Source organism: Vulpes vulpes, chromosome 1 (assembly GCF_048418805.1).
Source record: "Vulpes vulpes isolate BD-2025 chromosome 1, VulVul3, whole genome shotgun sequence".
NCBI classification, from domain to species: Eukaryota; Metazoa; Chordata; class Mammalia; order Carnivora; family Canidae; genus Vulpes; species Vulpes vulpes.
In genome coordinates, this window is record NC_132780.1 from 86,362,689 (window position 1) to 86,390,160 (window position 27,472).

General features: G+C 38.8%; 1 protein-coding gene across 10 annotated transcripts in view; it reads right to left on the reverse strand.

Annotated features, from left to right (window-relative positions):
* Nucleotides 1-27,472, reverse strand: part of PHACTR2 (phosphatase and actin regulator 2) — a 261,570-nt gene that overhangs the window by 22,349 nt on the left and 211,749 nt on the right. For all 10 annotated transcript variants that reach the window (XM_072719391.1, XM_072719419.1, XM_072719407.1 and 7 more), the window contains 6 exons: nt 26,561-27,095; nt 21,123-21,328; nt 19,715-19,871; nt 17,159-17,214; nt 11,381-11,442; nt 8,559-8,696 (listed from right to left, as the gene is read on the reverse strand). In XM_072719391.1, coding sequence (XP_072575492.1) covers nt 8,559-8,696; nt 11,381-11,442; nt 17,159-17,214; nt 19,715-19,871; nt 21,123-21,328; nt 26,561-27,095 — 1,154 coding nt within the window. The remainder of the gene's footprint in view (nt 1-8,558; nt 8,697-11,380; nt 11,443-17,158; nt 17,215-19,714; nt 19,872-21,122; nt 21,329-26,560; nt 27,096-27,472) is intronic.

Genomic DNA, 27,472 nt, shown 5'->3' on the forward strand with positions numbered 1-27,472 from the left:
CCTTAGTGGGGCTAAGACATAGTACTAAGAGAGAGAAGGGATAGATCCTTTGGGAGGCAGGAAGTTGAATGTTTATTTTGAGAGCAGAGGTAGAAATACTGCGTTCCAACAGTTTTTTTTTTCCCCCTCTAAATGGGATATACAGTTCAAAAGTAATAAAAAGTAAAACATGAAAGATAAGTTATAGATTTTTATACCTAATTGGTATAAAATATATTACTTACAGAATAAAATATATACTCATTGAATAAAATACACTATCTTTAACCTGATCATTATGCTTTAGGAAGTGTTTTACAGTAAAAAGCAACAGAAATCCAGCAATACTTGTTATAATAATGATGATTAGCATGTATTATTTTCATTCTAAAATAAAAAATACATTAAGACCATTAATAGTTTTAGTATCTCTGGGCAATAACTAACATTTCATTATATTCCTAAAATCTAGAGAAAACAAATAACTTTATTTTTTTTCAGTGTTAGGTAGAAAATAATATGCCTTGATGTACATTATAATTGTTATTTCTTTTTATATTTTTGAATATTCCAATTTTTGCCAACAAACATGAATCACTTATGTATGCATAATGTAATTACATTACTGACATTTTAAATTGTTGCATTTTTTCTACCTTCTATCTTTAAAAAGACATTTTTTATCTAAAAGAATTATTCTCATTTTTAACACTGTTTTAGTCTAAAAGAAATGATTCTAAATATTTTTTTATTCTAAAAGAAATTATTATTTTTGTTGAGAAAAAATATTTACAATATAAATCCAGTTCAAAAATGCTGCCCTTTAGATTTTCACGGTGTAAGGAGAAATAGGAGCGACAATGTCACAGGGTAAAAAATCGGCCTCATATGTGAGGAGGGAGGGGTTCTCTGACTGTGCTCTGGGGCTCAAGGTTTGCTCTGCAGGGGAGATGCCAGTCATGTGTCTTTAAAGTACTCGTGAACAGACGCTCGGCCTGCAATAGAAAAACTGACCAAATACATCTTCCCCTGCAGCTTAGAAGTCCAGCACAAAAATCTATTTTTGTTTCAGCACAAAGTTAAAAAGAAAAATCGTCTCCATTATAACTAGAGACGAATGAGTTTAACCTTTCAATAACATATATGAATTAGAAACTATTTCTAGGATATGGAAAATTTAATCATTGAGACTCACTGCTTGCATACTTTACACCTGCTGTGATCTTTACTCATTTTCCTGGTCACCCCCTACTTGTCTTTGTGAAGTTAAGCATTTGAATATCAAGCTAGCTGGGAATGGTGGATGTGGCAATTATATTTATAAAAGATGGCGGTGTCACACCTCCAGCTCACACGTTCATCTGCAATATGACCTTGCCAAAATCCCCCATTGAGAGGCAGAGCTAATTCCCCTTGCCCTGAAGCAAGGCTGATCTTATTATGGCCTACTTGTAACTAACAGAATGTGGTGGAGTAAGGCTGGGTGTCTTCTAAAGTGGGGTCAGATAAGGCCATACAGCTTTCACCTTGATCTTCTAGGACACTTGCTCTGGGGAAAGCCAGCTACCATTTAAGAAGTCTGACCACTCTGAGGCCACAATGCTGAAAAGGCCAAATGTAGGTGCTTTGGTGGACAGCCTCAACCGAGCCCAGCTTCTGAGCCATCCTCTCTGACACCAGACATGTAAAGAAGCATCTGGAACCCTCCAGAGCAACCAGAGTAACACCGAGTGACCAGAGCCAACCTCATGAAAAGCAGAAGAATTGCCCAGCTGAGTCCTGACTAAATCTCTAACCCATAAAAATCTATAAGACTGAATAAAATAGTTGTCGTTCTCAGCCACTGAGTTTTGAGAAGTTCACTGTATAGAAATGGTGACTGGAACAAGAACAAGGTCAATAAGGAATCACTAAATGAGAGGTGAATAACCAAAAGCCCACAGCTAGGGGAGGAGAATGGAAGAAAACTTGTATAATGGTCTACACCATTTATTTTTTTTTTTAAGATTTTTTTTTTTAAGTTTATTTTTAAAGATAATCTCTACAACCAACATGGGGCTTGAGCTCATGACCCTGAGATCAGGAGTTGCCTCAAGGCAGTTGCAACTGAGCCAGCCAGTCTCCCCTACACTATTCCTTACAAAACAAACACATCAGGTGCCTTGACTAGCCCTTCTATTGAAAAACAACTAAAATGCTAAATATAACATTTTAAAATTATTCTAAATGTACTGATTATCCAGTAAGAAAGCAAAAAAATACTTTGAGGGAAAAGAATAAATGAAGACGAAGCCCAGAGAAATGAAGTAAGCAGAGTACTGAAATTGGTTTTGACCTTGAGGACATTTGCTATGTTAAATGTGGTGACTGCAGGAGGTCATTTTCATAGGTTGGTGAGATACTAAAGACCAGGGATGAAACCTGCCCTAGATAGAAAGTCTAATAAATGATCCTTTTGTTGTAGAGAGGGGCCCTTATAGCATAGCCTCAGTGAAGGGTGCCTAGAATGTCTGATCCCCAGAGGACAGTACACAAAATATCATACTGGTGCTTATCAGGTAAGGCAGAATGAAATCAATCCTGAGAATATAAATCTATAAGTTGCCCTCACATGGATTTAAAGCCTGAATTCATAGCACTAAGGTGGTCTAAAATAACTCACCTTTATATTAAAATAATATTTGATAAAACAGTTTTTATTACAGAAAGCATTTCTTGAACAGAGTCTCATAATAAAGGCTTCATCAGGAGAATGTAATTATTCTACACTTAGATATATCTATTGACACAACCACAGAATATAGGAAGCAAAATGGAATTTTAGAGAGAAGGAAAGATCCATATATGTAGTGAGAGAGGTAACATATCCCTCTCTTGGGACACCTGGGTGGCTCAGTTAGTTAAGTGTCTGCCTTCAGCTCAGGTCATGGTCCCAGGGTCCTGAGATGGAGCCCCAGGTCGGGCTCCCTGCTCAGCAAGGAGCCTGCTTCTCCCTCTCCCTCTGACTCTCCCCCCCTGCTTGTGTGTTCTTTCTCTCTCTCTTTCACACTCTCTCTCAAATAAATAAATAAAATCTTAAAAAAAAAAAAAAAACAACCAAAAACCAACACTCCCCCCCCCACCCCATATTGGTTTCTTGGTATGGGACCAAGTGGACAAAAAATAAGATAAGACTAAAATAAAATAAAATAAAATAAAATAAAATAAAATTAAATTAAATTAAAAAAAGGGAAGGGTAAAAAACTCTGAATGAGACTCACAAGCTTAAGTTTCAGACATTTTTAAAACACCATATCCCAGAACTATAGAACATATGCTGTTTTTAAGAATATACATAACTTTTATCATTACTGACCACATACTTTTAAAATCCCAATATTTAAAGTCATACCACAGTCCATGTAAATCAGGATCTTTAGGGGTGGGACCCAGACCCAGGCATTATCATTTTTTAAAAAAAATTTTAATTAAATTAATTTATTTTTAAAGATTTTATTTATTTATTCATGAGAGACACAGAGAGAGAGGCAGAGACATAGGCAGAGGGAGAAGTGGGCAACCTGCGGGAAGCCCGATGTGGGAACTGGATCCCAAGACCCCAGGATCACACCCCACCCAGAACTGAAGGCAGATGCTCAATCACTGAGCCACCCAGGTCCCCATAGGCATCACCATTCTCAAAGGGCTCCCACCCGGCCCCATGACAGTAACATACAGCTAAGGTTGGAAAAAAACTGACATCAGAATCAATTATAGCCTTCAGTGGTTGTATCAGAAAAAAAGAAAGGAAGAAGGTTAATGATTTATTTCTTTTTAAAGATTTTATTTATTCATTTGAGAGAGCAAGTGAGCACGAGTGGGGAGCATGAGCTGGGGGGGGGGAAGGGCAGAAAGAGAGGGAGAAGCTGACTTCCTGCTGAGGGGGGAGCCTGACACGGGACTCGATCCCAGGATCCTGAACCCTAGTCAGATGCTCAACTGACTGAGCCACCCAGGTGCTCCAGAAGGTTAATGGTTTAGAGAGCCCACCTTAAGTTAGAAAAGAATGGCCAAATAAAGCCAAGAAAATTAGGCAAAAGAAGATTAGAGAGCAAATAGCAACCAGAAAACATATTAGAGATGATCCACAGAGTTCAAGGCATATCTTATATTTTCTAAAAACATCAATTCTAGGTAAATTAACAACTTAAATGTGAAAAGCAAAACTATAAATGTTTCAGAAAACAGTATAGCAGAACACCTTAGTGGTTTTGGTATGGAAGAATTTTTTAAAAGAAACAAAATCACAAGCCATAAAGAAAAGGTAGATAAATGCACTGCATTAAATTTAATAAATCTCTTTGTGTCAAAAGATAATCATAAAGAGGACGAAATGTCATAAACTGGGATATATATATATATATGTATGTATTTCCAATATATATAACTGGAATATATAAAGAGCTATGAATCAACAAGAAATTGACAATGCAAAAGAAAATAGACAAAAGACAAGCACAGAAGTGGAACCTGAATGCCCAAGAGGTATGAAAATATGCTCAATCTCATTAATAAATAATTAGAGCCAAAGTATAAGTACAATGAGATGTTATTTCATAACCACTAGGTTGTCAAGTAAAAAAACAATAAAAACAAACAAAACAAAAAGACTGACCATCATATGTTGGCAAGAATATGGGACTATGAGAACTTTTAACCTTCGCTGTGTAAGGGTAAACCAGAGCCATCATTTTGGAAAGCTGTTGACACTGCCTAATTTAGCTGAACATCCCTACATTCTAGGACCCAGCAATTCCATCACAAGGAATATATGCTAGAAAAAGTCTTGGGTCGGTGAACTTGAAGATGATACAGGAATCTTCCTAGAATATAGCCTATACATTTAAAATCTGGAAACCAACTAAATAATTAACAATTGAATAGACAATTACTTTCTGACTTATACATTTAAAGAAGTATTATACTCCAGTGAAAAAGAATAACTATCGCCTATGCATCAACTCAGATTTTTTTGTTGGTTGAATGATGCAACACTCAGAAGTATGGGTGGCTGTACTCTTTCAATCACTTAGACTCCAGAACTGGCAAAACCAAGAAACACATATGAATTGTTTAGGGGCATACATAAGGTGGTTAAACTCCTAAAAAGAAAGGGAATGATTAACACAAAAGTTGTGGTGGTTATTCCTTATGGAAGAGAGGGAAAAGCAATTGAGGGGGGTGTGTGTGTCTTTTTTTTTTTTTAAGGATTTTATTTATTTATTCATGAGAGACACTGAGAGAGGCAGAGACACAGGCAGAGAGAGAAACAGGCTCCATGCGGGAAGCCTGATGTGAGACTTGATCCCAGGACTCCAGGATCACACCCTGAGCTGAAGGCAGACGCTTAACCGCTGAGCCACCCAGGCATCCCAGGCTGTCTTCTTTTTATCATTTAAATGGTACATTTGTTTCATACATTCTCTGTCATGTGATATAATTCACAACTAAAAATTAAAATGCCAGAAGAATGTTTAAGACCTGAGATAGGGTTAGGGTTGAGAAAGAAATGTTATCCATTTTTTAAAAGATTTTATTTATTTGCGAGAGAGAGAGAGAGAGAAAGGGAGAGAGAGAGAACACAAGCAGGGGGAGCGAGAAGGAGAACTAGGCCTCCTACCAAGTGGGGACCCCGATGTGGGGCTCAATTCCAGGCTGGGATCATGACCTGAGCTGAAGGCAGACACTTAACCAACTGAGCCACCCAGGCGCCAGAGAAAGAGATGTCATCCATTGTTAACATTAAAGACTGCATCTAACCTAAAGCCTCCTGTTTCTTTGTGGGCATCAGACACCACATGAGGACATAAGTGAAGTCTATTGCTGCTGAATAGTGAGGAGAAAGTGCAAGAAGGAAGGCAGATAAAGCAGTGGAAACCACTCAGAATTAAGTGGGAGCACAAAAGGGAAGAGCAGAGGGCTGCTGGTTGAGGGCTGTGATCAGGATAAAAGATACTCAGTGGTGTTACCTGTGCTTCACATCTGTCCGAGCGGGCTCCCAAGGGATACATGTTTTTCACACCCCATGACAACTTGTTGGACACCTGGACGTGAGGGGTGGACAGCAGGCAAACAGTAGCTTCCTCTGTCCACACCATGCTTCACAAGATACCTTCAAGGGTCACCTCAAGGCTGGGAGGGCTTGCCCCCAAATTCCCCCACCTTCCCCCTCAAGCTCCCTCATGCTCCATGAACTCTGTCACTCACTGCACTTGTGTCCATGAGTATACCCTCTGAGTAGAACACAAGGCTCTCAAGGCCAGGCACTCTTCTTGGTCACCTAGGAAACAGCATGGGGCTGGACTTTACATAGGGAGCTAGAGGAGTGAGGGCAACAAACCACACTAAGTAGTTTACACAATTCCTGGTAACTCATAAACTTGACATTTCCTTCAGGAAACGAGGTACTGACTGGCGGTGAGCTTGACACATGGCCTGAGTATCGATATTCTTCATCCCTCGGAGGCTGCCCTCAACCTGAGTGATTTTACCTGCCTTGCAGAAGTCTCCTGCATCAGGGCACATTCCTCAGTCTGTGCTCTCCTTCCCAGCCTCTAGGGTCTCTTCCTCACTTTTCTACATACACATGTTTTCCTGCTGCTCCATTGATTATGCCCTACTGTATCACTTACCAACCTTTCTAATATATAGTCAACTGTTCCCTTTCTTTTAGTTCCTTCTTTGTGGGATAAAAGATGGCTCGGTACTTCTTTTATATATAGAAGCTTACAGCCTCCATAATCATGACCCCTCAGGTGACTTCCTCCTCCTATCACTTGTCCATCACAGCCAAGACTGTTGAGGTTGTATTTTATACTTCTTGTCTCCACTAGTCAAACTTCCAGCCACCAGACTACTAAAATCCCTCCTTTTGCCATGTGACTTAACCACTTGTGACCTGACCTTCTTCTCTTTCGTAGGCTGTTGGGCTACATCTTATTCTCCTTTCCCACCTCACAGACATTTCTCTTCCATGTTCTACCACCTTTTGTCAACGTTGGGTCCCTTGGATGCTGTTCCCAGCCTCCTTCCCTCTATTCTCATTCCAAACATCCTTCCTTTGTGGTGATTTTTTTCCTCTCTAGTTTTCATTTATTCTTATGAGGAAATGATTTTTTCTTTTTTTTTTAAATAATTTTTCCATTTGAGAGATAGGGAGATGGGGAGAGAGAGAGAGCAAGAGAGCAGAGGGAGGGACAGAGGGAGAGGGAGAGAGAATCTCAAGTAAACTCCCTACTGAGCATAGGCCAGACACAAGGCTCGATCTCACAACCCCAAGATTACAACCTGAGCCAAAATCAAGAGTCAGTTCTTTTTTTTTTTTCCAAATCTTATTTTTTTTATTGGAGTTCAATTTGCCAACATATAGCATAACACCCAGTGCTCATCCCATCAAGTACACACCCCCCCAGTGCCCGTCACCCAGTCACCCCCACCCCCCACCCATCTCCCTTTCCACCACCCCTTGTTTGTTTCCCAGAGTTAGGAGTCTCTCATGTTCTGTCTCCCTCTCTGCTATTTCCCACAAGAGTCAGATCTTAACTGACTGAGCCATCCAGGCACCCCTGAACAAATGATTTCTGATCTATATCTCCAATATGTGCTTTACAGTGTGAAACCTCCTACTAAAAAGCACAGCATATAATTAAATAGCTAGCTCTAGCATTAAGAATGGATGTGGCATGAAGTTGAGCTGAGCTGAGCTGTTGCAACAAAGACTGCATGGATAGCCCACAAAGCCTAAGATATTCTCTGATCGTTTATAGAAAAAGTGTGCTGGCCTTGATATAGATCAATATCTTTTTCACTGTTAACATATCCCCTTATTTTATCTTATCATTTAAAATTTTTTTTTATTTTAAACAGGCTCCAGGCCCAACATGAGGCTTGAACTCATAACCCTGTGATCAGGAGTCACATGCTCTACCAACTCAGTGAGCCAGGCACTCTTTTACGTATCTGTTTAAAATGATAACTTGTATAAATTACATTTTCTAAGGGTAAGGATAAACCATGGTTGTGGGATTAGCCTACCTTCCATCCAGGTAAGAATGCAGACAGGTTACATGTAACTAAGAACTGATTTTTCTGAGACTTAGCTCAAAGAACCTCATTGATATTACTAAATATATCATGTAAGTAGCTTAAGTAACCAAAGGCAGAAGATTGTTAAGCTCTCTGGTTATATCTAGCCTCCTAGGATGCCTGTGTGTGTTGGAGGAGGGGGTAGTGGATACTGAAGCTTCAAGAAGACACTATAATCATAAACAAATAAGGGATGCCTGAGTGGCTCAGTGGTTGAGATCTGCCTTTGGCTCAGGTTGGGATCCCGGGGTCCCAAGATCAAGTCCCACATCGGGCTCCCTGAGGGGAGCCTGCTTCTCCCTCTGCCTGTCTCCTATCTCTCTCTCTCTCTCTCTCTCTGTGTGTGTGTGTGTGTGTGTATGTGTGTGTGTGTGTCTCATGAATAAATGAATTAAAAAATCTTAAAAAAAAAAAACAATAAATAAAATCATGGCTAAAACCACGAGGGTCCTTGCCTTGTCTGCAGGTGTTAACCTGGCCCAGGGCTTATCTGCTCGGCGATCGTAGTCGGGAGAATCCGTGACTTCCACATACTCATTAAACCGCAGGATCCTTCGAGCCTGTAGCTCTGCCACTGTGGGTCTCAGGCTTAGCTGCAGGGGGACAGGGAGAAAAGGACAAGTTCAGGAAACCATTGACAGCCTCACAGTGGCAAGGTTTCTATAGAAAACTTCAAAGTTATGGTTAAATAAGGTCACTTGCAGATATCCAAAAGGAAAAAAAGAAGTCAGTAGCATCTTGGGAGTTTCTAATGAGAACCAGAAAGCAGCGTGCCCTAATTCTGAGACTATAAAAATCATCATTGTTAGATAGGTCACAGGCTTTGGCAGCCATCTGCGTTATGCTGTTTCCCCCCACTTGCCTGGCATTGTCATAAAGGCACCTGTCATCCCTGACACAAGCAGCATGAAGCAACACAGACACAATAGCAATCCAGATATAGGATGGCTGGTTTGGAGACTGAATTGTCCAGACAAAAGCACTGTTAACTTCTAGAAATGAGAGATCCATTCCTATTGTATTAAACCTCTTTTCAGAAATGCATGAAGTTATGACCAAGAAACGGTCCAGTGAAGGGTGTGCCTAAACCCTCCTTCTTCTGTGAGAGACTAGGGACCAATGCTCAGGTTTGACATTACCCTAGCTGCAAAAGCTGTTCTGCAGAAATTCACAGGGGCATGGAGGAGTTCATTCAGTGGGCCGCAATGGCTTAAAATAGGCTGAGACGATTAAGACACTGCTAATAACTTGGATTCCTCTTATGGTCTTTGTCAAATTCAAATTTATAGTTATATTTAATCCACTCGGCCCTGTGTATTTGCTCTCCTTTGCCAAGCCCGAGATTAAGAAACATGGTTCTGAGAGACTAAAGAGTCCTGGCCCCTGGCTGACAGGCATCATCTACTCTCTGCTCCTGAGGTTCATGCTTTTGTGGCCTCTCTCACTTTGGGGATATCACAGGTTCAGGTCTCTGCTTTACCCATGGGGTCCATTTCCTTTTCTATCCATCTATGCCCTGTACATATAGCCGGATCATCCACTGTCTAACTAGTCCTCTTTGGAGCGGTTCCTCATTTGCACAAATTCAATTTTTTTTTTTTTAAAGAAGCACTATGACACACAAAAACGATGTTTTTGTGATATATATATATATATATATATATATATATATATATATCCTCTTCCCTGAGCCTCAGTCTCCTCTTGAGTAAAATCGGAAGCTGAACTAGGTCAATACTCTAACATTCAAGTCTGTCAAGGACTCTTACAAGGCCTGGGTCTACACATTGAGTTCACTTGAGCTGGGGTATGGCAACTATGGCTCCTTCTAACTTCATAGAGCCCTGGAAGGCAATGGGCTAAGGGAAGAACGATCTAAGTGATTCTCTTCTGCTTTTAGTTGTTGTCCAATCTCTATTGCTAGCTTCTTACTGCCTCTCTGGGGCAGGTGGGGCTAAGGAGGTAGAGAAACCATTGCCTCTGGGGAGTGCCCAAAAGGCAAGTGACCAAAGACCATATGGGTCAAAAATTCTTCACCCAGTCTTGCCCTTTAGGATTGTACTACTAGTGCTATGGAACATCCCGCATCTATGACAGAGAGCTCTGTAGAGTGGAGGCAAGTGGGAATCAGGGATCAGGGATCAGGGCAGGCTCTGTTGCCTCCTGGAGGGGCCCAACTGGATGGAGAAAATATTATTACGTATGGCAGGGTTGAGCCTGGAACATTGAGGAGGGGCTATTGCTTATCTGTAGCTAGTAACTTAATAGCCACCGAATGTTAGGGGAACCCTCTCTAGCAATTACTTTACAAAATCTTTTTCAGCTTGATCCTAACTTGACAGTTAGGATCTTTGGAAAAAAAAAAAAAGAGGTTGATGAATGAAGGATCTTTTTCTCTAAAAATCAAAACCCAAAACTCTCAAAACACAGTCTCCAACTTCTCCATGGGAATGGAGAGTTTCTTCTACCTGCCTTAGAATGCTTTTGCTGTGGACTCCCCCAGCCAGCCCAGATAAATGTGGGTCAGGTCACACACTTCACTATAGATGTCATATTTTACTCATCCTGGCTCATCCAGGTGTGAAAATAGATCTGAAGAATTACTGAATAAAGACTTATCATTAAATATAATGAAATGTAAACTCTTATAGTGCTTAATTTTCACAAAGACTATTGTTATTTCAACACAGAAAATAGTGATGGACCTGGTATCAGATTTATATTTTGACGAATGTGTGGAAATGATGGTCTGAGTCTTGGAGGTAAGCCACTTGTCAATGTGGATATAGCACTGCAGCAGGCAGGTTGGGTGATCAAGTTCCCCTAAAAATTACCCAGCTCACATGGAATAGTGGCAGATCTTCAATTTCATATTTATTTAATATTTCTAAGACTGCACAGAAAATGTGAGCATTTCTGCAAACTATATTGAAATGTCAGTAATGGTTATCTCTGAAGAAAAGCCATTTGTGTGATTTTCTTTTCTGCTCCTTTCTGCATTTAAAAAATTTTTCACGTAGATTTTATGTTATTTTCGTAAGTAGTAAATATAATTTAAGATTTCCGATTGTTAACTTTTCAAAATTAGCATAGCATGCAATTGTAAATATAAACATAATTCATATCATATGCATTACATTGATTTTCATGTCTATGACTGGTTAGTAGACTAATAGGAATAATTATTCCTCAATGTCAGATTTAAAGGTAGAGAGCTGATTTGAACTTAAAAAGGTAGAGATCTCAAAACACACATGCTCATTAACAGTTTCATTACCTTTCTGCTGAGTCTGCGCTTAAGTTCCATTTTTGCTTCTTGTTCTTCTTCTTCATTCTTTTCTGTTTATTAATGGGGGTGAGAGAGGAAAGGTATGAAGACGTAGTTACTATAAATGATTTTACAATCAGAAAAGCATATCGGGCCACAATCATTTGACTTAGACAGTGATCAAACACTCCAACATCTTTAAAAAGTGGTCAAAAGATTTTACAGAAAGATTGAGCATTAATTTATTACTTTTTCTCCTCTATAGGATTGGTTTCTTTACAAATTGTAAACTTTTTAGTGTCCTGACTTCATACACTATTCTGAAAAAAACTTACAGGACTGCCTACACTCTGATGAAAACCTTTCATTGCTGAACATCTTTAGGGCTTATAAGCGCAATTTATCAGAATTCAGATAAAAATTTACTTCTGAATCTAGCCTTCACATGAAAATCTGAGACATATCAAAAGAGCAAATTAGAACCATCTGATGCATGTCTGAGTTGATTTCCATTCAAATCCAACCAAAATACTTGATTTGTCTGCTTTGGTTTCCACAGAAGCAAAATGCAGTCATTTCTTTGGACTCTGCTTTCAAACCAGAATGTTCTGAATGGGGTTATTATGGTGTATGGTTGTTGGAGATGATTTATTTTCTTGTGACTTTGACTTTCCAAAGTCTTCTGTTTCTCTAGTACTTCACCAAATGGTACAGTTTAATGAATGCTGTCCAATGGATGGGATTAAGAGAAAAATTACCAGAAATGTTAAAGAAATGAACACCCCTTCAGGCTTTAATGGTTGCTTATTTCATGAACTTCTCTCTATTGCTTCCAGGAGCTCATTATCTGTTCAATAAGTCCGCAAAGATTTTACTTCTCGGACACCAATGCTTACAAAAGGTTACCTTTTAGAAGATGTTGTTATGAAGTCTATTGAAGGAACATCACATGATACAAAGGCTCAACCGAAAGGTTGAAAAAAGGAAAGTCTCTTCTATGAAAAGATAAATTTAGTTTTAAAATTCAAATAGACTTCTTAGCACTAAGGTTGTTTTCATCACAAATGAAGTATCAATATTCAATATTTGTACCAACTGTATTTGTTAGCTGAACATGCTAAATTCTCTATTACTTTTACTTATCTGGATAAGGAAAAGTTTCAACACTCTTCCAAGACATTAATTTTAATTCATAAGAAAGAGGATGATCTGTCTGGCTATTTAGACAAAGAGTAAGCATAAACTGAAATCACCCTGCAAGATAAGAAACAACCAGTTAGTACGTTTCAGTAAGTGCCTGCGTGTCAAACAAATTTTGTTATGATTCAGGTTTATTCCTATGAAAACATAGTAAGTTTTCCTAATTGCTTCACAAAATATAAATCCTTTGGTATTCTTGAAATACATCCTTAGGGTCAAATATTTACTTTATATGACTTGGATAAGGCATGTAGGTTATAAATTATACATAAGAGATGAGAGCCAAACTTGTGGTTCATGTGATTCAAACTAAGGCTTTACAAGGTCAGCCTATGATGATATTACTAATAAAAAGGAAAATATAATCCTCAAAGCATTTTAGTCAATTCCTCCTATCATATCAAATATGACTCAAAGCCAACAAATACTTTAATTTTTTAAAAATATTTTATTTTTTCTTTTCTTTTTTTTTTAAGATTTTATTTATTTATTCATGAGACAGAGAGAGAGAGAGAGAGAGAGAGAGAGAGAGAGAGAGGTAGAGACACAGGCAGAGGGAGAAGCAGGCTCCACGCAGGGAGCCTGATGTGGGACTTGATACCTGGTCTCCAGGATCACGCCCTGGGCCGAAGGCAGATGCTAAACTGCTGAATCACCCAGGGATTCCCCTATTTATTTTTTCATGAGGAACACAGGGAGAGAGAGGCAGAGACACAGGCAGAGGATAAAGCAGGCTCCCTGAGGGGAAGCCTGATGCAGGACTCGATTCCAGGACCCTGGGATCACGACCTGAGCCAAAGGTAGATGCTCAACCACTCGGCCACCCAGGTGCTCTGATAATTTCATCTTATTAAGTACCATGTACACCTAGGTGACAGCACATTACCTCTTCAAAAAAAGCAAAGCCAACTGCAATTGAGGAAGTAAAATAAACAGGATTTTACAACTTGGGAATTCTTTTTTAACATCAGAAGCTGACTTCTTATGTATTTCCATATTTGAAATTGTGCTTTTAAAGAAGTTCAAAAAGGTGAGAAGTGGAGAGAAGTCAACATGGCTTGTTATTCTGCATTTCTTTAAATACTTGTAGAATCTCTTACAAAGAATCCAGGTTAAATCTGAACTTAGTTTAAAAAATTCACTGAATTTTTTTTTTTAATGTTTCCTTTGTTCGTTTGCTTAGTAGAGGGCCAATTATAAAGCAGGACATAAACCTTTCTGGTCCCTTTAAACAGACTGGAGGGATATTCATGTAGGAAGTGACATGGCTCATTGGAAAATCTTGCCTTCCTGTAACTCAAGAGAGCCGGACTTGGTGGGGAGGGGTATTTTAAAACAGCCACAGGAAGTGTTTGCCATAAACACACAAACAATACATGTGGTTTAACAGCCCTGGGCACTACAGGAAACCCCCAGGTTAGCAAGTGTTGCCCAGAACATTTTACAGATGAGCTAAAAGGAGAAGAAAGAAAAGCACCAAAACATCAGCACCTGGAATATTATATCTTGAGTCATCGATTTGGAAAACTAGGTTAAAAAAGTCAAATATTTTTTGTGGATTTGTTTCTCTTTTTGCTGATTTACATATTTTTCTCTAACGGTGTTTTTAACAAAAGAAAATGCATTTATAAACCTACTTTGTAATGCATCAAAAAATAACATGGCTCAATGGAAAGACAGATATATGATAAAGCAAGGTGTAATAAAATGTTAAAAAAATAGGGGCACTTGACGGGATGAGCACTGGGTGTTATTCTGTATGTTGGCAAATTGAACACCAATAAAAAATAAATTTATAAAAAAATATGTGATACGATGTTAATGGTAGAATATAAACAGTACACCTATGGTTTTTACTGTAAAATGCTTTCAACTTTTCTCTATATTAAAAAAAATTCAAAAAAAATTCATACAGTGCTGTGAGGAAAAATACAGACAGCACTCAATGGCTTGATATGTCTTTTTCTCTATAGAATATATAGCTGGAGGGGCATCTGGGTGGCTCATTGGTTGAGTGTCTGCCTTTGGATCAGTTGTGACCCTGGGGTCCTAGAATTGAGTCCTGCACCGGGCTCCCCTACAGGGAGTCTGCTTCTCTCTCTGCCTATGTCTGCTTCTCTCTGTGACTCTCATGAATAAACAAAATCTTAAAAAAAAAAAAAAGAATATAGAGCTGGAATTACAGTCACAGCTAAATAGATCTGTAACTTCTATCCTTATCCTATAAGAGGTGTTCCACGAACATCTCTTTACTTCATAGGCAAACGCTGACCTTTCAAGCACCAAAACTTACTTTCTACTTTTAACAATATTAAGGAATTGGTTCTAAAATGTACAACTAAATGTAACTATATGTTCTTTTAAGAAGCCTAGGTTCCGTAAAATAGGAAAGTGATGGATTAAGGTGTATACTGGAAATGAAATACTAAGAAATAAAATGTGTGCTGTGGTCTCCAATGAAAGTGATCGGCAGTGACTGCCACCTGACTCATGTTTATTAAACTAATGGTAAGCTTGGATTTGACAACTCCTGAATGAGTTTATGCTGTGAATGAGTTCCCTGGACTGTCAAGAAAAGATGACCTCGTTAAAATAAGTGTCCTTAAAAAAAACCACACCATGTCACACACAGACTTTCCTTTAAATAGTCAGTCATAATTGCTTTTGAACAAAAGCTGGAGATGAAATAAACACAAAAATGAGCAATTGGTGTGGAAGAACCCAGAGGCAAAAAGGGGCTGAATAAAGTATTGTAATCTATGCTGTACAGTTCCCTGGGACTGCTCAGTAGAATGCTCTGGATGACCTCCACCAGTTCTCTTTTCTGCTTCCCTTGGCCATACAATATTATGTCAGGAGATCATAAGCCAGTTATCAACCTCTCCAGACTGGAAATGGGTCTTTTGTTTCCAGAATAAGCATGGTTAGATAAACTAAGAAGGAAGTAAGAAAAAAGCTGGAGTCAAATCTGAAGTTGACTTTGGCGTTTCCCTCTTCCCTGTACCTCCAGGAAAATGGGGTATAGAAGCCAAGACAGCACTTAAGATCAATGTGTGATATATTTCTACATCTATGAAACAGTTCCTCAAATAACTAAACACCAGTGTGGCTTGGCACTAGTTGTCTCACCGAAGAAGGAAAGAATTACCCAGAATTTGCTCTTCCTTATTTTCTAGGTATTGCATCAGGCATCCAACAAGACACAATCTTTATGTTTTGGGTGCTTACGGTCTGCACTTGAGTTTACCTAAAATTTAATTCAATAAATATTTTCCAAAAATCTATTATAAAAAACCATGAGCTTAAAAAAAATGAGCTTTTCTTGGTTTGTGTTGTCAAAATTTGATATTGCTTTCATCTGTTCTCAGAAAGCTAAAACACAATATTCTTTTCTTTTCTCATCATGAGTTTTTCCATCTCCATACTAGCTCTTTTACACACTGATGGTCACTTGAGTCCTTCTTTGGGTTCTCTTCCAGTTTTTGGTCACAAACAGCCAGAACAAAACATTCCAAGGAAAGAATCCCATAGACTGGCAGTTTCCCTCACTGTTCAGTCCTCAGTGTTGGGCTTAGTAAGAGCAACTATAGTATAAAGATGCCATTAAAATCTTTCATTCCTTTGGGAAAGAAAACGACTCAGATTGAAGAATGGGGAAGATCCAGACAAGCCAACTTGACTCTAAAACACTGATTGAGAAAGATTTCCCACATGCCACTGGCTCATTACTATTGTAGTACTATCCGGGGTTCTGTCCATCCCTGCTCTTTGATATTTGACGCAATTAAAAAAGCTCCTTTGAAACTGTGTAAATAATCTTTAAAACTGCAGCTAGGCTCAATTTAAAAATATCCATTACTTAACTCACTGTGGTTGGTAACCACATTGATACACTATATAATGTCAAACTGCTTCTATTAGTTTTATAGCTTTAACATACGAACTCCAATGAAGTTCTACTGGACTAGTGAGTAAGAAGTGAAGTCAAAGAAAACAGGGGAAAATAGAATAGGAAAATAAAGTAGGAAAATGAATGGAGAACTCCTTAAGGGTTGAGAAATTATAAATAACTCAAGAGGGAAACAGTTATCATAACAAAGGAAAACGAAAAGGACTAAAAAATTTCTTTTACCATAATTCTGTTTTAAATTGAGTCATTTGTTAAACCTGGCAACAAACTGTATTATTAATAATAATATAGGAATGTTTGATTTATTTCCTGGTGGATTCTTTGGCCTTTTCTTCGACATTTATTTGCAAGCAGACTAGAGCATTTTCTTCGATTTAATATTTGGGTAAAAGAATACAAGAATATATTTCATCTCTCTTAAAAACAACTGTCACAATCATGACTCTGGTCTGGGGGATATCACGCTCAAAGCCATAAAACAAAATACGAACTTCAAGAAATTGTTTTTTAAATTATATAAAAAAGTGATCTAACTGGGCCATTTCAATCATTTGTGAGTAATAAGTATATTAAGGTCTCCTACAGATAAATGGATTGCCCTACTGATAAATGGATTATTCTAAAGGGAGCTTGTTAATGGTTACATGAGGAATGACTGTAAAATATAAGATACTCACGTTTTAGGATATTTCTTTGCTCTAATTCTTCAGTTGTGGGCCTCTGGCTAAGTCTCCTACAATGACAAAAAGGATATACTGCAGGTTACAAACAAGGCCTCCTTGGTGGGAGATGCAAAATAAAATACTAAAGACACAAACCTTTATTTTTTTCTCTCACTTTGAGAAACACAAATCCATTTTAAACCTACAAAATAGATTACCATCCTTTCTGTTTGGAGACTAAAGATTGTGGCTGAGACTGCTACCTATTCCCCATTATCCATTCTTTCTTCTTCCTTTTAGATATAGAACTTCCTGAGATAGAGTTGTGGCATCCTCTACCCCCAAACCACAAACTTCTGCCTCCCTAGCAGCAAATTGTGGCCATGTGACTGAGTTCTTATAATGGGATGTGAACAGAGTGGTATTTATAACTTTTACCTTTACCCTTAAAATGACTGGGTGTCTATTCCCTTTTCTCTTTCCCTCTTCCACAGGCTAGAACTTAAACATGGTCATGTGAGTCAGCTTGGATCATGCAGATGAGAAGATCCATGGAGCAATAGGACAGAATCTGGGTGCCTGGATGACTGCATGGGCAGTGCTCCCCACCTACCTTGGACAGCCCACTACCTCTGGACCATTATGTGAAAGGGAAATAAGCATGTGAAAGTGTCTCCCGTTGACCACTGCACTTTTTGGTCTTTGTTAGAATAGCTTAGTCTATCCTCTAATTAATACACAGAACATTAAAATCTAAAAAAGTTTTCTACTTAAGAGTTGATATTAACTCAAAAGATGCTCAATGTACACTGCACAGAGTCTCAAGTGAAATACTGCTTTTGTGACCTCAAATGAATTTATAATACACGTAGAGTTATCTTGAGATATATGGGCCCTTTCCATTTGCCTTCAAGAAAAACCAGGCTCATTTATAATTGGTGGCTAACTATCTGTACACAAAAGCTGAACGACCTAACAACCCTATATAACTTTGATCTTGATCTGGTTTATATTGTTAATTTGTTGTAAATCAATTTGTTGTAAAATTGCTTTTGGATGTAGGATGAATTGGTGCAAAGTAAACTAATATATATGAAGATAATAGAAGATACTATCAATTCTAAATGTTACGGCTATGGCAGAAAGGATGTGAGGAACCGAAATCCAGAAATCCAAGAAATCCTTGATGAAGCATCCAGAAAACCACTGCTCTATGCTTAGTTCATGGTGTCAACTTGTCCCAATGTCCATCAGCAGTCCCGTTTTCAAGCATTTGGTTTGTTTTGTCACTGCTAAAAATAGCCTTGAAATAAACATCTTTGTAAAGTGTAGGGGTTTTGCTTCCCTTTTGGATTGTTTCCTTTTTGTATCATCTCTCAAATGGAATCACCATGTAAAGCAAAAATTGCTTTATGATTCATTTTTTTCTTTAGAATTATTGAACAAAGGTGCCAATATTGGGTTTAATTTTTAAAAATGTTTTACATTTTTACATATACAAGTGATATATAATTATTTAAATTAATAATAAAAATATATAGTTGTATTAACTGCTTGCTATGATCTAGGCACTTGGGTGACTTCAGTGTAGCATCTCATTTACCCGCCACAAGCCACTGCTTGGCTCCATCTGTCAAATAGATAAGAGCCTCCGAACACCTGCATGCCAACCCTGCAGGTCTGACACAGTCACAGAAGTCTTCCACTTCCAAGACAGGAGAGGTATTTCTTCTACCTCCAAATCCTGCCCTGGGATCCCAGACTGCTCCTTTCTCCCAACTGATGCACTCTATTGTTTACACAGAGTGAGAGAAGTCAACAGAATAGCAAATACTATTAAATATGCTTAAGTTGTTCATCAAACATTGGCACTCACTTCAATCACAACTGCCAGTTGAATGGACTTCCAAAGTCACTGGTGGCCAAAGTAGAAACCCTACAATGGCTGGAGGCAGAATGTGAAATCAGAAAATCATTTATCTGAAGTTAAAAGGGGAAAGTTGTGATGGAGGGGCTGTAGTTCCTGACTTGGATGGAGCTAGCCATTGAAGCTAACTAGTATTTCCATAGTCTCAAGGCCCACAGGACAGGACCTCATGGTAATCACAGGAATGCCAGTGAGTCCATGGATTAGGCCAGGAGCTGGGCAAACTATGGCCTATAGGCCAAATCTGGCCTTCTGCCTATTTTGGTGAATAAAGTTTTATTGGAACACAACCACATCCATTTGTCTATGTATTGTTCATGGCTGCTTTCACACTATACCACCACAGTTGAGTAGCTGCGACAGAGACCTCCTGGCCAGCAAAACCTGACATATTTCCTAACCGGTCCTTAATAGAAAAAGTTTTTTGACACTTGGCTAAGGCTTTGGTGACCCCCAAACCATTGACTGGCTGGACCAAAGGGCAAGTTCTTTGAGTGGTTCACCATCCAGGACCAACTTTAGAAAACCACATAGGCTAGTTGTGCCTTTACCCAAGTAATTCACAATGATCTCAGCTGGGTAGGAAACCACAGGTGGGAGACAATTATAATTTGGTCCGTGTGTAGTAAAATTTCAGCCATTACCTGACGAGCTTGGTTCCAATTTGCTGTCGGATTTCCTGCCTTTCCTCTTCAGATGTGCGCTGCAGTATGTTTTTGTCCTCTAGTTCCTTCTTTGATGGTCTGTTGCCAAGTTTGATAGCAAGAGTATCCCTTCGTCGTATTTTACTTGCCAAAGCACCTGAGGATTGGAAAAGGCAGAAATGCAGAGAAAGAGGCTTTAAGCAAGCAGCATTCGGGTTATATGTGACATGGGCTTTAAACAAAGTCCAGACAAAATTCTTTATCCACATGCAAGAGTGGAATTTTAATTAACCTCAGGGGAGAATAAAACAAGTTTTGAGTTGGATGTAGTTCATTTTGAAAAACTGAAGAACTATTTTTAAAAATGTTCTGAAAAATGTTTGGGTGCCATGAAAGAACTTGCAAATATCACCTCATCATTTGAGAAGTGATATTTGAATGTTATTTTGCTGAGACGGCAGATCATGGAAACTACTGATCGTGAAAGTCTTAAAAATGTAGCTCCTTTATTTATTTATACCATTCAGTTAATTCATGTCTTCGCCTTTCCTCTACTCAGAAATCATGCTGGAAAAAATTTATCTATGTTAGCAATGTTTTAATCCTTAATTACCCAAGTATCCCTTAATTACCAAGAATCCTCAACAGAGGATAGTTAATACCAGGTAGATGATAACAATTTCCTTGTTGTTGTTCAGTACAAACTAAAGGAATTTGACAAATTGATGTTTCATCATTAATAACATTTCACAATGAATAAATTCAATTCCATACTGAATTCCTCCTAAGTCATGATGCTTAGAAGTTAAAAACAAACAAACAAACAAACAATACAAAACTTTCCGGTTCCCTAAGTTATATATAAATAGTTGGCATAATCCACTGTACTATATCATTCCTTCCAAAAAGGTATCCTATTTCACCTATTGCAGAAGAATGATTGTTTATGATTCTTCAAAGATATTTGTCACTCTTGAATCATTCTTATCTCTCTTCGCTTTAAAGCCTAGTATAAAAGTAAGCATAACTTTCAAACACCTTTAATAAGTAACCCAATGAATCCGTGTTTATGCTCTTTATTCAAGAAAGATTTCAAGGTGGAAAGGCCATCTCTGACCAATCTGAAAACACCTCTGTCATTAGAAAGCTTTGATTCCTTGTACAAATACAAATGTGCGTATCTTCCTCAGAGACAAAGGCCTGACCCCCTGGGCCCTGTAGAACCATCTTCTGGAAAGGCCTGTCATCAAAACCTAAACCTTAGAACACGCACATTTCTGATCTAAGAAAAGAACATGAGAAAGAAAATATCAGATGTCTGATTGCCGATGGCTTCTGTAATTTACAAAATGCACCTGCTTCTGTCCACCATCCATTTTCCTCCCCACCTCTTGAAAAAAAGTCTTACTTTCTCCACTGCCATCCTCATCCTCATCCTCTTCATCATCGTCATCATCAGTGTACAGGACAGGCCCATCAGAGTCTGAGTCATTGGCCTGGTACTCCCTTTGGCCTTCGTCCTCCAGGGCACTGAAGGATCCTGAAGATTCTCCCATAAGCTGAGGAGGCAGGAGCTGAGATGCTACCTTCCCCGGCTCATCTTTGGTTGTCAGACTGTTAAAGGCACAATAACACAGGGGTGGTGTGAAGTTCAGAGAGACAGCAAACATGACGAGAAGGAGCTCTAGTTCCATGAGCATCTTTCAAGTTGGTGAAAGGAGAAAGCAGACATAGGCAGCTAAGGACAGTGAAATGGAAAAGTAGTACTGTATGACGGTAGTACTGTATGACTTTATTCTCAAGGTTTTAGATTCTTCACCTATAAAATAGAAAGGAGGGATCCCTGGGTGGCGCAGTGGTTTAGCGCCTGCCTTTGGCCCAGGGCGCGATCCTGGAGACCCGGGATCGAATCCCACGTCGGGCTCCCGGTGCATGGAGCCTGCTTCTCCCTCTGCCTGTGTCTCTGCCTCTCTCTCTCTCTGTGTGACTATCATAAATAAACAAAAATTTAAAAAAAAATCATGTATCCTCTCTGGGTTTCAGTTTCTCCATTTGTAAAACTGCCTCTCACAGGAATATATTAGTAATGTAAAATGGAAAAGGTGGAAGTTAAATGCACTCTATACAAGAAAGGTGATGTGTACAGATGCAATAATTTTCTACTAATTAGTTTGCTTAGAGTCTCTGGTTTAAAGTCACTATAAATATATAAAGCCTGCCAGTTTTCACAGACTAGAATAAGAAAAAATGCTTTACATTGAAAACATATCATATCAAAAACAATGTGAGCTTCATTTTAAGATTCAGAAAATCCCCAAATTGCCTTCTGATATAAATAGAAGAATCCAAATTTGGATGTCACGCTTCTGAAAGACCGTTTTGTGCAAAACATGTGCTTGCTGTTTTCATTAACTTAAAAAAAAACAACAACAGTTCTTTGAGTAATAAAAACAGGTAAACTTTGTCAGAATCTGAGGTGTTGAAAATTGTGCTTTGTGGTTATTAGCCTAAGGACTCTAAAATATTCTCTATTTTTCACTTATTAGAAAAATCCAACAGCCAAAATTCTTGTTTTCAAAGGGGAAACTATGGACAGCATATTTTATTTATTTTTATTGAGTAAAGTATGCACACATAAAACTTGCCTTTTTAACCATTTTAAAGTACACAGTCGAGTGGTAGCTAGGACATTTACACTATTGTACAGGCAATACCACCATCCACCTCCAGAACCTTCTCATCTTCCCAAACTGAAACCGTCCCATTAAGTAATAATGGGACCCCTAGTCTTAAACCCTAGTCCCTGGAAACCACCATTTTACTTTCTGTAAAGAATTTTGATATTTTAGGTGCCTTTTTTTAAAAAGATTTATTTATTTATTTATGAGAGAGAGAGAGAGAGAGAGAGAGAGAGGCAGAGACACAGGGAGAGGGAGAAGCAGGCTCCATGCCGGGAGCCCGATGCGGGACTCGATCCTGGGACTCTAGGATTGCACCCTGGGCCAAAGGCAGGGGCCAAACCGCTGAGCCACCCAGGGATCCCCTAGGTGCTTTTTATAAGTGAAATTATGCAATAGCTGTCCTTTTGTGCCTGACTTACTTAGCATGTCTTTCAGGTTCATCCAAGCTTTAGCATATGTCAGAATTTCTTTTAAGACTTAATAATATTCCATTGCATAGATATGCCACGTTTGTTTATCAATTCATCAGTCGATGAACATATGGGGTGTTTCTACCTTTTTTTTTTAAGATTTTATTTCTTTATTCATGAGAGACACACAGAGAGAGGCAGAGACATAGGCAGAGGGAGAAGCAGGTTCCCTGCAGGGAGCCTGATGTGGGACTTGATCCCAGGACCCCAGGATCATGACCCAGGCCGAAGGCAGATGCTTAACCAGTGACCCACCAGATGCTTCTACTTTTTGGTTGTTATGATAATGCTGCTAAGGGCACTGGTGTACACATTATCTATTCAAGTACCTACTCTTAATATTTTTGGCTATATACACACAAGTATAATTGCTGGATCACATGGTAATTCTAGGTTAAATTTTTTTGAAGAACCATCATACTGTTTCCACAGTGTGAAATCTCATTTTAAATATGAGAAAACTGTTCCACAGTCTGGATTTCTATTTGATTGCCACTGGAGGCCATCCTTGTTTGAATAGCCTGCCATTGTGGGTGGCCACAGCACATTTAGTAGATGTGTCAATTAATAACACATTCTGAAGAGCAGAACAAAAGATACTTCAGGGCTAAGCCCTAGTATTCGTTTCTATCATTGCTCGCTAATTTATTATGACATCTATCATTATTTTAATATCATCATTTATATTTCATAATGAGTTCTGCATACATTTACAACTTACATCTGTTCTACAGAATAAGGGGACAGATAAGCTATAGTTCATAAAATCTGAGAAGGCCATGAGTGCATTGCTCAAAACAAAGTATCAAGTCCAGTCTAAAATCCAGACTTACGACTCTTAATCTGCCTATTAAATGTTATATTTTATTTTATACTTGATATTGTAAGTTATAGTCATATTGTATTATGTAGGTTATAATTAACTAAATATTAAATTATTATACTCCCAATTTGTGTTAATCAACTCATGACTTGCCTCTAATTTTCCCCCTAAGTATCTTGGACACATTGAACAAAACAATGAACTAAGTTTCAGGGAAATGGACTAAACACAGTCAAGTCCCCCTTGGATACAGGCTCCAGATAGGCTGCTTAGTGTCTGCCTTAAATTGTCCCAGACCTAGATGATACTAATGAAGCTGACAATAAATAGAAATCTACTGCATGGTTACTACCCTGCAATATGTGAATAGAGGAAGATATTTTTACATAGCTACTTATCTTCTTTAAAGTTTTGATATTTGTATTCCAAACAGAAGCCTCCTCATGAGATGACAGGATTTTCACACATTCGTTCACTAAACATAACTGAGGGAAAGTTCTAAGTAAAGCAAGTGACTAAGAGCTAGAAATTCTAACTAAAATATCTATTTAAAAACGGAAGAAAGAAAAAAAAAAGAAGGATTTGGGGGAAAAAAAATTGAGAGACTACTTATTCCAAGGCTCATTAACTCAAGAGCAAACAAACCACTCCTGCAGAATGAACTGTAATTTAAATTTTTAACTTTGAAGAACAGACAGGAAGAATATCTCAATGTCCTCTTCTAGGAAAGGATTATAGTTATCCAGAGTGACAGGAAAATCTCTATATAAATACCTTGATGTCTAATGATGTCCTAAACTTGCTCTCTGATCATAGTTCCAGTGGAAATAGTGACCAGCAGCTCTTCTGTCTGACGTCCTCTCCATACTTGGGCTGAAGACTGACATTAAACCCCCCTCCTTGTGCAGAACAGTGCTTAGCATGATACAGTGCCTTCAATAAATGTCTGAGGAAGTGGACTGGACAGTCAAGTCACCTTGGGATATGGGGTCTCTCACTGCCTAAGACTATCTAAAGAATCACCTTGTTCTACCTTGTTCTTTAATATACTGACTAATAGACCCATATATTCATTCTATTCAGACCTGTCTTAAACATTTGTACTTCCTGAACATGCTGGACATTATTTTGGTAAAAACCAATTTTATATAATGTCTTTCTGACTTTTGCATTCTTGGTGCTGAGTACACTGCTTAGCACATAGATGGCAACAAGCAGGAAATATATGCTAAAAGATTGATTTTGGAGTTCTAAAGGCTGGAGTTCATTGCAATGCTGGAAAACACACATTATAATTAAATGAAGACCTCTGCTATGTGCTGGAAGAGTTAAGGACATTATAGCCATTCCTTTCAATGTCTTCTCCCATATTGTTTATTAATGTGTCAAACAAGATAATTTGTAATTTAACACTTGTTTATCTTTCCTTCAAACCATGGTGCTCAAAAGGATAAAAACAAAAACAAAAAAACAAGAAACAAATACAAAAGAAATTGCAGAAGTAGAAGTAACTGCTTTGGAAATGCATACAATTTCTAAGAGCATGGAATTTGACATGCAGCTCTGAGTATGAATCCTGACTTTGCAACTTATTAAGTGGGGAATCTAGGGCAGACTATATTACCTCTCTCAGTGCCAGTTTTCTCATCTATTAAACACAGATATTTCAGGAAAGACTAATATGAATTAATGATAACTGACAGTTTCCTGACATTAAATAACTATCCAATAAATGAAGGTGATTATTATCAGCAATTGAATAATTAACAATGATAGTCTCTTGATCCAAATCAGCTTAATTAAGGTACTAATTTTCTTAAGTCTAGAATGACAAAGTTTTCTTTGAAAGAGAAAATATTAAAAGATCACAAGAGTGAATTTTGGTTTTATTCTTAGAAATAGGAGAGGAGAGGTTGGACTTAAGAGCTCTAAGACTTCCCTAGAGAGAATTGGTTATGATGTCTACTATACTCTTGACAGCCCTGCCTTCTTCATACCCATGTGACAGGAAGGCTAATGCGGGATTTTTTTTTTTTGCCTTTATATATAGGACTTTGTAAGGGATTAAATGCAGGGCATGAAGAAGAATGAGAACCCTTGGGATGAATCCCAGGTTGCTGACTTGGGCAACTGGATGATGTCATGTCTGTGGCATACCAGATTCTGTACTGTTGCTGGGGACATAGGGGCAAGCAGATATGTTGCTTAGCTCTGTCCCATGGGTAGGAAAAAAGGGTTACCAGAGTAGAGCAGATGCAACAACTGATTCTGTCTGGATGAGTGCTGAAATGCGCCAGAGAGGTTGGGATGGGAATTGAGGAAGCAAGAAAGGAGGCCCCTCTGAGGCTAGAGGAAAAAGAGATGGAATCTGAGAGAGTTCTTTCCTAATGGTCTTTATTTTCTTCGAGATAGAGAAGGTTAAATGGCTTGTTGTAATGAAGGTAGGCAGGAATGGGTGAGCAATCTGGACACAGATTACTCACTTTAAGTGAATAATCTCACTTACTTACTTAAAGTAGTAAAGACTTAAAATAACCACTGTAAAGAAAGGAAAGGGAAGTGTCCGGGGAAAGAAAAGGGACTGCTGAACAGTAATGAAGCAGCCTCTACATCTACTTGAAAGCCACAGATCTGAAGTGGTACCTGTCAGAAAGATTGATGTCATCTTCCCTAGTAGCCTATGACATTCCTGGGGCAGGGCTATGAAAAACCAAAGGGTGGATGATATGTGTGTTTACCTTACAGTCACTAGATGAAATTGCAAAAGAAAACCGAGTAGGTTCCTTCATTTCCAATAGAGTGGTTTAGTGATCTTTGGTATTCAGCTTCATAGGTGATATGGATGGAATATGGGGTTTATGCCCCAACTCACCATTTTGCATTTTCTCGGCTCACACTTAAGCCAGTGCCTGAGAGGACAGTGGTTCTGTTGGTTGGCTCTTCGGTCCAGAGAAGCTGACTGGGGTCTAAGGCAGGGACAGGCACGTCAGCTCCATTGCTGACCAGGACAACAGGAGAGTCTGAGGCAACAGTGCTCTGCTCCTCATGAGGCAGAGGAGGGGAGGGGGGACGAGGGGGTGGGGCCACAGGAGGTGGAGGGACTGCAGACTTAGATTTGCCTGTGGTCTGCTCGTCGGTCCCAGAGACAGTCTGCTCAGATTTGAGACTTTCCACCCTTGTCTCAGAAGACTCTCCTTTCAGGTCAGACGTGCCAGAGGTGGTTGCATCTGAGGATGATCGAGAGGTTGGCTGCTTGCCGGTTTTTTTCTTGCCCTTTGTGATTCCTACTGTCCCTGTTTTGCTAGAGAGTGTCTCCTTCGAAGCTCTAGGACGAGATGAGGTGGAGGAAGTAGATGGTGAAGCTGATGATTTGGACCCAGTTGCTTTTTTTGAATGAGAGGAACCAGCTAAAATAGAGAGATTTTGCATTAAAAGTCAAAGAAGCCTTATAAATAAACAAATGAGATGCAATGGTCAACAATGATGTTCCCTTTAAAATGGTAACATTTGTCAAATAAAAGGAAATAGGATAATTAATAATGATAATGGTTTTATTTCCTGCCCCCTCCCTACTCCCAATCTAAGAGGGAGCCAGTGATGCTGAAGGTAGAAGCATAAGGGACAAGAGTCCTCTCCTAAGGAGACTAAGGAGTCCCTCTAGCTTTTTTAGCTGAGCCAGCCAAAGGGAAATCCTTAGCTCCTTGTCTTATCGGTCCACTGAATGAGTCCCTACATGCTCCAAAGAAGGGACATCACAGTGCATAAAGGACAGACAGACAGCAGC